Here is a 14,463-nt window from a genome sequence, read left to right as displayed (position 1 = left end):
TAAACACGAACTGTGTTTTTGGAAAAAAAAAAAAAAAGTACTAGCATGGGGAAAATGTATGTTGTAAACAAAAACAAAAAACTAGAATGAAAATTGTATGGACTCTAAGACAGTTCTTTTATAAAAATATGTTTATCCACAGAAATAAGATTATATATTAATATTGGCTTTCTCTGTGGATGGTGAGATTGTCTTCTTAGCATTTTTCTACATTCTTCCAATTTTGTACAATAAAACCAGTATCACTTGATAAAGGGAGTAACTAAAACTAGTGTATAATATCCCATTCTTTAATATCCTATAGTAACAGTCTACTTGCACATTAAACGAAATAACTCTTAGGCATTTATAAAATGAACAAACTATAAGTATTATTATTTATTCTTGGATCGTCAAACGTACTTTGTCTAAACATCTAAACTTCTGTTCAGAAGTTACGTGCAACACAGTTTTTATGTCAAGTGATAAGGCAATGTTCCCGTATTAGAATAAAAGGTGACGGCAGGACTTACCTTCGCTAGCTTGTACCAGAGTTCATAGAGATAGCCAAACACTCTGGCATGGATCTTGGGTGACTGGATATTATTCACGTCTCCGAGGATTCCCAAGATTCTTCGCCATAACACGGCGGCCGAGTCTGGGTGCCAACCCGTGAGGGTCCCCCCAGCGATTATGCTACAGTCATCAGCAAGGCATTCGCTGCTATCTGTGGGGAAAGATGCGTGTTAACCCTGTAAATGCAATTTTGATTTCACTGTTACAGCCTTTTTTTCTGTCATGCAAATTACCTGTGCTTGAAAATTTACATGTTCAGAGTAAAATAAGATGAAGTATGAAATGGCTGACAACTTGGAAGGACAAAAGGACAGAAAAGTGGGCTCCATGAGGAAAGGTTAGATGATTCTGCTCCTTTCCAACTAAAAGGACAACAGCCCAGAGATGACAGAACAGTTCCTGGAGACCCTGTGAAGGGCTTTATAAAGCAGCAGCGGGGTGGCGAGGAGAACTTGAGCACGATAGGTAGGGAACAGGGCCATGAAAAAAGGTGGCCGGGGAGGCCTCATGGCTGGAGTGACATTTGTGGTGGCTGTTACTATTCAGGTTTATGGGGGGGGTTATATAATTTGCTTATAATAAATTTTACCCTCCTTGGATTCAAGGACTTGTAAGAAAGGTATACGATGGTGTAACTGTCACCACACACTGCCACCATAATTGATACGAAATAGCCCCTTCACTCCACAAGTGCCCCTTCACAGTCAGTCCCCTCCCCGAACCTCTGTTCCAGACAACCCCTGCTGTTTTTTGTCCCTACAGTGTCCCTACATTCTGCAATTTCCAGAATGTCCGATAAATGGAACCCTATAGTAAGCAGCTTTTCTGTCTGGTTCCTTTCACTTAGCATAATGCGTTTATTTGAGAGATTCATCCACGAGGTTGTGTATCCACAGGTATGATAGTTTATCCACTGACCTGATGAAGGACATTGGAGAGTTTCCTGGTTTTGGTGATTATAAATAAAGCTACAATTGCATACAGGCTTTTGTGTGAACACGTTTACATTTCTTCTTTGTAAGACCAGAATCACAAACGGCACACGGTATTTCTCTGCTTGCTTCTCGCTTTTAGTGGACCACGTCTTCCTGTGGCTGCCTGAGGAAGGCGCACGTCCTCATGTCTGAAAGTCTTGGGTCCCTGACTTGTAATTCATAGTTTGGCTGGGTACAGAATTCTGTGTTGGAAAAGTGCTCACTTTCCTGTAGTTTCCTTTGTAATTTTAGAGTCAGCAGCATTCCAATTCTTGAAATTGTTTTGGGTGAAAAATTATTAACTCCGGAGAGTATCAACCTGTCTGAAACAGGTTGAAAAAGACAGTTTCTCTTTTATTTGAAGCTTCAGTAAAGCTAGGAATTGTCCTCTTAATTTTAAATAACTCTATTAGAATTAACCTATTGTATTATTTTTTAATTTTATATTGTTTTTGCAGCTCTGTTCCCTTTTTCACTCCCAATATTTTTTCCTTGATTTATCTTGCCTATTTGTCTATTTTATTCATGTTTTTAAAGACTGGTCTTTGTTTTCTCTATTGCTTTCTAGTATATGTTATGTACTTAGCTTTATTAGTTCCTTTTTTGTCAACTTCTGTATATTATTCTGCTGCCATTCTTTACCTAATTTTTTGAATAAGACATTGAATAAATTAGCGTTTTTTGCTTCTAGTGTACACACCTAAGGCCACATATTTTCCTCCATATCAGTACTCAGCTACATTTCGCTGTAGTCAATTTGAAATATTTTCCAGTTCAAAATTTGATTTCTTTTTGGACTTAATTTATTTGAAATGCAGTTTCAGTTTCTTAATGTCGTTTTCTTCTCTTTTCTTTTTGTTCTTCTGAATTTATTTCATCATATTCATGGAATGTAATACCGTTTCAAATCATGGACGTTTGTTGAGGCTTGCTTAATGATCTAACTGGTCAATTTCTGTAAATGTTCCATGTGCTTGAAAAAAAAAATCTCAGGTATTTTTAAATTAAGTTCAAAAAATTTTACACATATAGATCTACATTCAATCAAGATTAATTGTATTGTGTAAATCTTCTCTATTTTAATATTTTTTCTGCTTAACTCATCTATTAATGAGAGCTGATATTAAAATTTCCTACTATGATTATGGTTTTATCAGTAGTTCCTAGTAATTCTGTCAAATTTTGCTTCATATATATCTGGAGGCTATGAAGTTCATATAAATTCAGAATTACTGCTGTCACTAATAAATGACTTCTGCTTTAAAGTTTATGTGACTGACACACACAGAGCTACACCCTGGTCCACCTTTCTTCCTATGTATCAATGTGTTTATTTATTTACTTAGGATCTCCCTGTACATTATGTATTAGGGGTACCTCTGGTAAACATCATATGGCTGGATTTTATGTCTTCAACCTAACCCAAGGGTTTCTGAATTGAATTGCAAGTTTAAATTGTTTATTTTTATTGTAGCTGCTGATTTATTTGATTTTTATCTCTCACATCTTACTTTTGGCTTTCTGTTTAAGTCACCTCTGCTTTGCTTCTCTTTCGAATCTTTGGAGGGGGTTTAAAGAGCTGTGTCCCACCCAGACACGGTGGCAACCATTAACCACCGCTGAGCATCATCTTGGGTGCATATATTGCTGGGGCCTAACCATAGAAATGGGAGCACAGTCTACGGATGCAAGGAGCTCAAGTAGAGGGATGAGCAGAGCCGGCAAGGACCAGGAGGAGCGGGTGGAGGAGGGACCAGGGCAAATCCAGGGCAGGCTCCGTGCGCTTCCCGCACTGTGCCCGAGACAGCTGCTGACAGCTTATTATCAATATATTCGTTATGGAAAGATGCCAAGACCCTGAAACAGAGGATTTGATACGGATGGTACATGTTGTCACGGACAGATCTTCCCAAATCCAGGAGCACTGTTCCTTCTTAGAGCAAAACACACCTGTATTTCCCACATCCGTATCATACAATCAACTGAGGTGGCACAGATAATCCGAGCCGGAATCCCACACAGTGTGCCTGCAGACAGCAAAAGCCTAACTACGGCCCTTCTGGGCTCTCAGACTGCCTTTTACAAAACCTCAGAAGACAGGCTCGACCTCCTCACATTTACTCTGTAAAATGCGTGCAGTAGCATCTGACAGTCCAAGAAGGCTTGCTGAAGCTTCAAATGAACCTTACAAACCAACGTAAGCTCCCAAGTGAACAAGCAGCATGATACAGCATGTATTTTTCTCATCAGCATGTATTTTTCTCATCCATGAGTCTTTAATTCCTTGAGGGGTGAAAAAAGTAAGGGAACTCAGTGACTTAGAGCTTTGCTCCATCCCCAACCATCACCCCCAAAATGCAGCCATCTGAGGTGGAGATTAGCCTCCAGCCTTCTAGTCAGGCTGGGACTTCCCTTGAGTGACAGCTCCAAGTAAACAGAGTTCAGGTGTCTTATCACCTACACCTCCCTGCTACCTGCCAGCAAACACATTCTCAGTTATGGAAGGATCCCCCCCTCCAAAAAAAGAAACTGTTTCAATACTGCTTTGCTCTCAGAAAAATGTATTCCTCAGTGATAAAATTCTAGGTAGCATCCCCCATCACATTATCAAAATACAGGGAGTCTTTTCGAGGTATTTGAAACGATTGCATGCTCAATATTACTGTGAAAAAAATTTTTTAATGAGTTGAAATGTTTTTACCCAAAATTATTCCACTCATGGCATAAGTAACAGAACAGATGCTGACATTTTGCATGTAGATGGTTCCTCAGTGAAGCAGCACTTAATTAAGAATTGGGATTTGAGAGATTTCTGAAAATTTCATGTTCACCTTAAAAACACCAAACACTTAGTTCATTTTCTTTTTCACGAGCAAGCTAGTATGCTAGCCTAGCATCTTTTTGTTCCATTATTATTAAATGCTATAGAGACATTAACATTCTTTTGTTGTTAAAGTAGGAAGTCTTGCAAACAAATAAAAGTTATATCATCTTTCTCCCAACACATACAGGACTTTAATACAGGAGCAATCTAAAGTTCAGAACTTTGCAAATATGCAAAGGATTTTAGCCGTGAGTTAAGTCTTGGTAATCAGTAAAACAGGCACTTAGGACCCAAGGGCGGCTTCACACAGCAGCAGTCTCGTGTAGGTTTGGTGGAGGGTTGATGAAACATAGCTGGTGCTTTGGAAATGATTTTCCTTTTGTTTTTTTTTTTGCGGTACGCGGGCCTCTCACTGTTGTGGCTTCTCCTGTTGCGGAGCACAGGCTCCGGACGCACAGGCTCAGCGGCCATGGCGCATGGGCCCAGCCACTCCGCAGCATGTGGGATCTTCCCAGACCGGGGCACGAACCCGCGTCCCCTGCGTCAGCAGGCGGACTCTCAACCACTGCACCACCAGGGAAGCCCAATGATTTTCCCTTTTGAGTTGAAAACTTAACCAAAGGCACAAACCCAAAGGCTCAACAGAAACACCTTAATTCTGGGACCAGAAAAATTAGGCCTAGACTTTTGATTAAAAGTGGAGAAGGCACAGGTTGGCACTCTGCTGACCGTCACTGCCGCCTGACCCTCTCTCTCCTTCCTCATCTGCTTCCCAGGCACACGCAACATTCATGTTAAAGATTACAAAGGAGAGCAAGCAACCCCACGGTACTTCTCATCGTTATTTTTCTTTAGAAAGTTTTATGTTTTCAAAATAGATCAAAGCCTGGTGGAAATGCCAAAAATGTCTGCAACGGCAGAGGATGCTGACACACCATTCCTGTGAATGGTTTTGGTGGCAGGTAACAGTGATAATTAAAAGCAGAAGTTATAATTAAAAGCAGAAATGGTCAAAGGATTTTGATAACAACATCTAGAGGCAGGGCTGTGATAAACAAGAGACTTGGAAACGCAATCGTACATATTTTTTATTATCAAAAAAGGTTAAAATTTCATTGCTGTTTTTAGCTAACTCAAACAACAGCCTGCAGCTTAAAGCTTATTCATTCACTGATTCAAGTATTTACTGACTATTCCTCTCCTGCTACGTAGTGTCCTGGGAGCCAAGAATCAGCTGTGAACATGACCAGTGAGCAATGACCAATGACAATCCTGCCCCTGAAGTTTACCTTGCAACGGTGGGGCGGGGGGCGGCGGGGAACACCACTGACCTTTCCCCAACTAAAGCAAAATGCTGAAAACCACTTCTTACTGAACTTTATCTTAAAACGTATCAGTGATTTGACAGGCACCTGGAAGGAGCAACAGAGCTGGCCCTTACCTGCAGCGTTCTGCTAACCCTGAGTTCTTAAAGTTTCTCTGACAATGAAAGGAAAGTTTTCCTTATGCTGAAGTTGAATTAATGACTGACACGTTTCTTATGGTTAGCTTTTTTTTTTTTTCCATCCCATTTAAGAAAGCCTTCCCTACCCCAAGGTCTTAGACATAATTTTAGAGGATATTTTCTTCCAAAAGTTCTTAAGTTTTCCTTTCCACATTTAAGTATTTTATCCATAGGGACCTGGCTGTGGGCAAGGTGGGAGGTAGGGAATCTGTCCCATTTCCTGCCCTGTGGCTAAATACTGTCCCGCAGGCCTTTGTGGGGGCAGTCCATTCTTCCCTTGTCAGACCTGGAATGCTGTCTCTTTCGTGTATCAGGACTCCGTGCCTGTGTGGATCCAGTATGTATTTTATACTCCATTCCCTTAGTCTATTCGTCTATCCCTGTGATTAAAACTCCTTTTAAATAAATCACATAGCACTTATTGCATTATTTGTCCTTATCAGGATAAATGTCTTATTTTTGGTAACCTCGTAAGTCAGTCATGGCTATGACTTATTCATCTTTTTATTTCTTATAGCATCAAATTCAGTATTTCTAGACTATAAGCTTATTTGCTAAATAAGAGATGAGGTCAACAGCAATACTGGTTCTTACCTATAGAGTCAAAAATACTCCCCCCTAGAAAATCATAAGCTCAACAGAACAAAACTTACGCACGAGTCAACTCTAATTTCTTATTTTCCGTATTCTTGACGCTCTGGCATCTGGGGCCTCCTTGACCAGGAAGGGACTGCCCGTCCCAGGGTTAGCTAATTCCTAGAGATAGCAAACAACTCCCCAGGGAGTGTGTCTTCCACATGCGAACCCCACAATCCCAAACCCAGGCCTCCCACCTACCTCCTCTGTCCAGCTCTTGCCATCAAGGGGATGTCCCTGTGCCCTCATCACCATGAGGTCTGGCACCAGGCAACCAGGGCCAGTGTCTGTGCTCTAGGATCTGCTGAAATTATCCCAACTAGCCGCTCCTGAGTCTGCATAGCCTGCCTTGCCTTCCCTTTCCCATGTAAACGACAGTAAAGGCTGTTGCCCACGTTTTCCCCTGTCTTCCTGCCCCTAACCCTTGTGCCTCCTCATGTGCCCCCCTGCATGGCATGTCGTGCCCCTATTTCTATAAACTTCTTCCTTCATGACAATCATCTCTATGTCTCCATGTCTTGCCATACAAATCCCAGACACACTGTGAAACAATGCACCATAAATTTAGCTGCTATTCTCAGAAAACATGAAATGATTTAAATAAGAAAGCAAATACAAAACTGAACTGTTAGCTTGCCAATGATAAAGGAATTTAAGATTTTGGAAGCAGTTTATTATTCTAAGCATTTGATAACTGGTAGGATTATTCAACGAGAAACAGAGACACACTCAAATTGTTGGGTCACTCTCTTCGTGTGTCCTGGAGATCAGGGTAACATGAGTTTTATTTTGTCCATTTATGAAGAAATTGTTCTCCTAAGAACAGAAAGTTAAATTCAGAACTGCGATAATCCTTAAACCTTATCATATTACGGTTTGTCCTTTTCACAGATGACAAGATGAACTATTGAACTGAGTGTACTGATTCTCGATATTAGAATTTCAAAGAAGAACTAAGTATTTGGAGGAGTTAATCACAACAGAGAGTGCATCATATAAAATTACCTCACACGAGTTTATTAAATTGAGCGGTCCCATGCACACTCTGAGATGGGATCAGAACTAATCTTCCCAGAGGACAGACAAAAGACATAATCACCCAATTTTCTTTCCTTTCAATAAAACTAATTAAAACTAGTCCTTGTTTAAGTAAATTCAACTTACAGAAAATTCAGTATTGCCTTTGATAGTACCACGAAGATGATTTCCGTTGGACAAGCTGTATATTGGACCCAAAGAAGCCATTTATTCCATAAATGTGTTAATAATTCTCAAATAGTTCAGAGGGGTTTGCAGCTGTAATTTTAACAGCAGCGTAGAAGAAAGGAGTAGGCACAGCACTGCATCTGGAGTCAGAACACTCTGGAAGCCAGTTCCAACTCTGGCACTTACTCCCCAGTGAGACAACACAATTTCTCTAGGTCTCAGCTTCTCCATCCCTAGAACAGAATTTGTATGACTTGGCCTGCTTACCATAAAAATCAAAGAGGATGCCTCAAAGTTCCTTGTAAACTGTCAAATCCCTTAAAAGTTTATGGTATTATTATTCAAAATCATTATACATGTCTATGTATCACTATATATACGAAGAATTTAAAATCATTTCCAAAAGAACCACACATTTGAGAAGCACAAATTATCAATACTACCCAATAGTTTATAAAAGTCAGCACATGGCTTTGCCAATCATTCTCTCATTGATTTTGCAAGGCTCCTACCACTGGCAGATGTGAATACTTAGACCAAAAACGTCCACTATCTCTGAAGGACGGCATATACAGCATTATAGGGCAACGCGTTACTCATTTACAGTTAACTGGTTTGTTTTTCTCTGCTCGTTTTTCTAGTCTTAATTAAGATACACATTACATACACATGAAGATTATTCTCCTTGGTCTTATCTACCTCATAGATAAAAGATTTTATCCAACACTAAGTTTTACCAAAAACTAAATTTTACGAAGTTTTTATGTTACTCCGTTAGGAACTTCCAAAAACATCAGGGGCTGGTTAAATTTTATATTGTCATTAGTGAAAACCAGTTTGCCTGGTTAAAAAAAACAAAAACGAAGTTCAAAGTTTTGCCTTGACTTCTAATTTTAAAATGACTTTTAGCATTTTAATACCACTTTTTACTCAACACGTGCTTTGTGGTTTGCTGTTGTTGTTCTCATCAAGGACGTCTGTGGATGCAGGAATGCAGTGGGCCAGGAGGGACGTGGCCGTGGTCGCCATCGCCCTCGCTGAGCTCCTCAGAACACTAGTCTCTCCTGACACTTAGCAAAACAAAGCAAAACAAAAACCCAACTTCTCTTGGTGTCCCCGTCCTCCCCTGTCACAAGGTAAGGGAACTGAGCCTTTAGAGGTTCACTTTCCCAGGGTCACAGGACGTCTGTGTGTGCGTGTGAACAGCTAAGACTGCAGAGTGCTTCCACACACACTGCTCTGCGCTCTTGACTCAGGTGCTCACTCACTGATTCCTGCAACAACCCATAATACAGACGATTCCTATCCCCACTCTACAGAAAGGAAACTGAAGGACAGAGAGATTCACTGGCTCAAGGCCACCCTGCCATTCCTTGGCAGAGTCTGGATGCAGACCCAGAAAGTTTGGCTCTGTAATCTGTTCATGAATCTTAGAAATACAGATACTCGAGGGAAAAAAGTTGCAAAAATACAGAATATGACAACATTTTTCAAAAGCTTAAAACCAGAATTAAATGATGTAGTGTTTGAGGAGACAGATATTGTGGTAAAATTATAAAGAAGTTAAGGGCATGATTTTAGGAAGAATTGGGGACAGGGTCACAGGATGACGGGAGGGGAAGGACTTGAGAAGGGCCTGCTGGGGCCTCACTGGTGGGGCAGCTGTTCTACTTCTTACACGGAGTGCAGGTTTGCTGGTGTTCATTTGATTACTACAGTCCCTAACTTACACATGCCTCACAACTTATCTTGTATATATCAAACATTCTACAGTAAAGTTAAAGAAAATAGTAATCAATAAGCTATCCAAATTCTTTAACTTATCCTGGATTTAGGACACATGCCAGTTGGAAAAATCACTCTTCTCTGTTTCCAGAGTAAATCACATTTGGTCACGGATCGCAAAGCCTTGGCATGAATATCAGAGACCTCCTCCCATGGTGGACAGTGGGTGTCGGCATGGCAGGCCTCCTCCCTTCTCGGCCACTGTTTCAGCACCCTCTCCACATAGGACTCTGCGAATTCACAACTGATTATGAACAGGGGGTTGGGGCCGGTGCACCCATGTGGGAGGAGGGAGCCCCCATTATCACTGTGCTGAGGGACCCCTAGAGTTCTTGCAACTGGCAAACCCTGGGATCTCCCAACCGGTGTTAGCACCGGCGCCTCTTTTCAAAGACGCAGTTGGTTACCTGTGAGGTTGGAAGCATCCGTGGGACTGAGTTGTAACCAGTGGCGGGCATCGGAGTCAGTCACAGCATCCGTGGGCGTGCTCAGCTCCGGGTCTTCCTCGCAGATCTGCCACGGGCTCAGGGACAGCTCTGCCTCGGTGTTGCAGCCCAGAGCAGGGTCACTGCTGACACTGTCACCTGGCACAATGGGAGACACAGTCTGAGACAGCCAAGAGCAGGGAACCAGCATGTCCACAATCCCAGCACACAGGGAACTAAGCAGCTGTCCCAGCAGGAATCGTTCTCAGGACAGAGGCTCAAAAGGTGCCTGCGTGGGGCTCCTGGTCAATGAAACAGAGGTTCCAGGCGTGGGGCACGAGCAGTCCTTATGGGCCGTGCCACCTACAGCCCAAGCCGCACCCTATTCAGGGGTCTTAACTGAGTTCCCCCAGGTACGGAGAAGATCACCTCGAGTTCTTACGCTTTCTACCCTGACTTATTCAACTACAAAACGGGGGTGGGTGGAGGAGGGGAGGGGAATCGATTCCACCGCAGAAGCGAGTTTATGCTGGCAGGCTGAAGAGCCCGAGGATGGCTTCCACCTCGTGCCTGATGTCTAGACTTGAACCTGGGGTGAATCACCCAGGATTACCGGGGGATGAGGTGTCCCACACAAAAGGTTTTCTTCAGTAGAGACTCTCCCCTTTAAACACTAAAAAGTTCTAATTTGTCATGATACAAGGATGCTTTCAAAGGCTGTGCAGCCTCACAGGACTATTCAGTCTGACACAGAACAGACCCAGCCAGCCTGCCCCCCAAATCCCGTCTGCTCCACAAGGACTCGGGGTGTCCGCCCTCTCTGCCTGCAGCTCTGCCGGCTGCGTTTCGATCTGCCGCTGACAGTCCCCCAGCCCTGCCGCTTCTAATCTGCTGTCCGCTCTTCACCTGCAGAGAACTGACAGCTGTCCCAGTCCCCAACCTGCTAGGTCCCTAACTTTGACTGCCCCAGGACTCTAGAAGGTGGATCCTAAGAGGCCCTGCTCCGCCCTCCACCAGGATCCGCCAAGAAGGAGGGGCCCTGGCAGTGGACCTCAGGGAAGCGGAGTATCAGGGACTGCATTTCACAGTATGTGATGGTACGTCTCAGCATCCCAGTCAGATTTTATTTTTTAAATACTTATGCCGTTGACTTCAAGGTACTTCTGAAGCTTTTGCTCCTAACCTGGGGAAACTTTCTGGGGAAGGCCGTTTCTCCTTCTGGGTCTGTCTGCTCACCCAGACATCAACCTTGGTTGTGCTTCTCACCTGGAGAAAGTCCCAGGGCTGGAAAGACAGGCCTCGAAGGTATAGGTAACTGACTGGATCTATTCAACTGTATGTGCACACTAACCACCCTTCAATCCTGGGATCCCAGGAATAAAGATGTCCCATTTCACGACCACGTGCCTTCAGATGATAAGATATCATTCGAGTTAGAAAGTCAAAAGGGAACAAAATGCAGCCTCGCCGAAGCTGGAGGAACACAGACCACATTTGCTGGCACTCACTCTTCTGTCTCCCCCTGTATCTCCCTTGCGTCTGCTGCAAATCATCTTTCAAATCCAATTCAGCGGGGCTGCTGCTTCTTCGTACTGAGATCTTCAGACAGAAAGAAATATTGCATTTGGTACAGGGAAGTTTTCATTTTTATAAGACCGGTAAGTTTCTAGTCCACATTTCTAAAGAAAAAGAAACAAACAATAATAACGGGCAACAAAAAAACTGAATGACGTTTTGCATTGGAAGGATACGGGTTCACAAATTACCATAACTGAATTATAAATTACACAAGATCTGAAATTTAAGGCTTCTACTTTGTCAGTTGACATCCAATTAAAATGGTCTACTGAGGAGGGGTGCCAAGTTATATGGAAATTTATTTTGAAATTCTACTTGTACCTCTGCTCTGGCACACATGGATAAGGGATACAATCCTCCAGGAAGCCTAAGTCCCCGTGGATGGCCAGGGTGCTGGCAGGGAAGGCAGAAACTCCACCCAGACTCCCAAAGGTCATTCAGTGCTTCCCTTGTTACGCGTGCAGCAGGCTTTCCTGAGCACCGCTCAGCACTGGACCGTGGTTTAAAAACAGGGGACTAGAACACTGTGAGGCAATTCGCATCCTCTAAAATTTACATAACTGGCTTGGAAAGACAAAACATACACAAATTACACAAAGCGGTTACAATGCAGAGTAGCAAAATATGCGAGTCAACTCTCTCTAAAAGGTTTGCAGAATAAAGCATTACCTTGATCGGCTCACAGTGACAGTAGCTGTTCAAGAAGCAACAGACATGAGGTGGTAGAGAGAAGGCAGGAGGGGACTCAGGGCAGGAAGCACTGAGGAATCAGCAAGTTCTATGTGCGGGAAAAGAAGCCGATTATAGCAGGCCATGCAGGGCAGTCAGGTGAAAATGGTAGGAAGAAAATGCGACCACCTTCTACAAGAGGCAGCTGCCAGTGGGCTGCCAACATCAGGCTTAGGAATTTCAACCCAGTATTGACAAAATGAGCAACTGTCTGTTCCAGACAATAGCTTATTGTGATTAAAACCAAAACAAGAAAGGTTAAGTCGAGTAGCTATCTGCAGGACAGAGTTAAGAAGTTGCTATGGAACTGTTAGTGACTCAGGAGTGAGGAGATAAGGCTTTTGATGGTAGAAAAGGAGAAGAAAAGATAAATTTAAAAATGCTGCAGAATGACAGTCAAGAGCTTATATGAGAGCTTATATAAGAGTTGTACATGGGAGTGGAAGGATATGAATCTAGGGGACCATGAGAATGATGGTGACGAAGGAAAGAAGGAAAGAAGGGAGAGAGGGAGGGAGGGAGGGAGAAAGGAAGGGAGGGAGGACGGATGGATGGACAGACAATGGATAGAGGAACTTGAGAAAGTTTCTGATATTTTAATTTTCATCTTTGGGCTGAATATCTAAAGAGAATGTGCTATAAGTGTGCAATAAAAATCCACGACTGGTGAGATGGAGGATACAGCCAGAAGTGAAGATATATATTTAAGGCCCTCCAGTTCAGAGTATACAAAAAACATGGGATTCAATGAGCCAACTAAAGGAATGAATATTAAACAAGCAAACACATGAAAAGGGGGGACTAAGATGTATAATTAAAGGACAGAATAATTATTAAGCTAAAACACAGAAGTAGGTCATAAATAAGATATTTAGAAGATTAACAGTATATGAAAAAAATATTACTCAGCCTTAAGGAAGGATAATATATGTCTAATATGACAATGGAAATATACCCAGGATACTTCCTTAATTGCAAAGCAGAATGTGGGCTCTTCTGCTTCTGATTCTCTGAGAGATGAAATATCCTCCCACTACAGAACTAGAACCTACATAAAAATTTGGGGCTCACAGGAAGTAAAATAAACCTCCAAGTGATCCACACCCTCTCCCTACCCCACAAAGCAAACTGAAACCAGGGCAGTGAAATGGGGCTACTTTAGGGGTAAATCTAATGTTACCACTCCCTGTGGCAAAAGGACCAAGAGTCCAGGATTAATAGCGCTCCCTGTTTCCTGGAAGAAACAAATGAAAATGTTGCCCTGGTGAAACTTCATCACTTCAGATACCCAGGTTTTCTGTAGATTCAGATGAGCCAGGTAGGAACTCACAATCAAAGATCACCAAACAGCAAGGGAAATAAATAAACCACCGGGCACAAGAGTCTCAGAAACAACAAATATCAGGCTGATTTCAGATAATGATAAAGAGTTTAGAATTTAGAATAAAATAATCTGTGATTATTTTAAAGGAATAAAAGATGGCAATCACAAAAATGAGCAAGCAACAAGAGATTATGAGAGATTGCAAGATATACTTGAAAAGAATTAACCTGAACTTGCAGAAGCAAAAGGTATAAGTGTTGAACCAAAATACTGAATGAAAGTATTAAACAGCAGACTATTTATGAGTAAGGAGAGAATTATTGAACTGAGTGAAGATCTGATGAACTACCCAGAATGCACCCACATAGCCAAGGAGAATGAAAAATATGAAAGGGGGCTTGAGAGACATGGAAGACAGAATGAGAAGGTCTAAATATATTTCTACCCAGAATTCCAGAAGGAAAGAGCCAAAGAGAACAAAAAAGAGGCAATATTTGAAGAAATGGTTACCAAGAATTTTCCAGAAGCAATGGAAGAACAAGTGTTCAAAGACACATGGCACATATACCATATCCAAAACAGGACAAACGTATAGACCAAAAGAAAATGCACCTAAATATACTGTGGTGAAACTGAAGGACAAGGATGAAGAACAACAAGGAACAACAAATAGACAAGATGAACAGAAGACCTCTCAACAGCAACAATGAAAGACAAAAGATAGTAGAAAAATAGCTTCCATTAGAAGGGGTGGGAGGAAGGAAGAAGGAAGTGGGGGGACTATGGTAATTAAGACAGAGAGACAAAGAAACCAATGATTCAAGAAGCACCAAAATAAAGCCTTACACATCTGGGAAGCAGTATATATGAGAGAAAGGTAGCATTCAGATTAATAAAGGAAAAATGAATTCAATATATGGGAC

At 42.1% G+C, this 14,463-nt stretch overlaps 1 protein-coding gene across 4 annotated transcripts in view; it reads right to left on the bottom strand.

The window, feature by feature from the left end:
- RALGAPA2 (Ral GTPase activating protein catalytic subunit alpha 2) overlaps positions 1 to 14,463 on the bottom strand; it is a 282,721-nt gene that overhangs the window by 153,865 nt on the left and 114,393 nt on the right. For 3 of the 4 annotated variants that reach the window (XM_079945309.1, XM_079945307.1, XM_079945308.1), the window contains 3 exons: positions 11,418 to 11,508; positions 9,892 to 10,068; positions 513 to 706 (listed from right to left, as the gene is read on the bottom strand). In XM_079945309.1, coding sequence (XP_079801435.1) covers positions 513 to 706; positions 9,892 to 10,068; positions 11,418 to 11,508 — 462 coding nt within the window. Of the gene's footprint in view, positions 1 to 512; positions 707 to 9,891; positions 10,069 to 11,417; positions 11,589 to 14,463 lie in introns of those variants that run through there. The other variant, XR_013831632.1, reaches the window with a different exon arrangement.

The sequence above is a fragment of the Stenella coeruleoalba genome, assembly GCF_951394435.1.
Source record: "Stenella coeruleoalba genome assembly, chromosome: 15".
Taxonomy (NCBI): Eukaryota; Metazoa; Chordata; class Mammalia; order Artiodactyla; family Delphinidae; genus Stenella; species Stenella coeruleoalba.
Note: the sequence above shows the minus strand (reverse complement) of the source record. Positions and strands in the feature narration are given on the sequence as shown.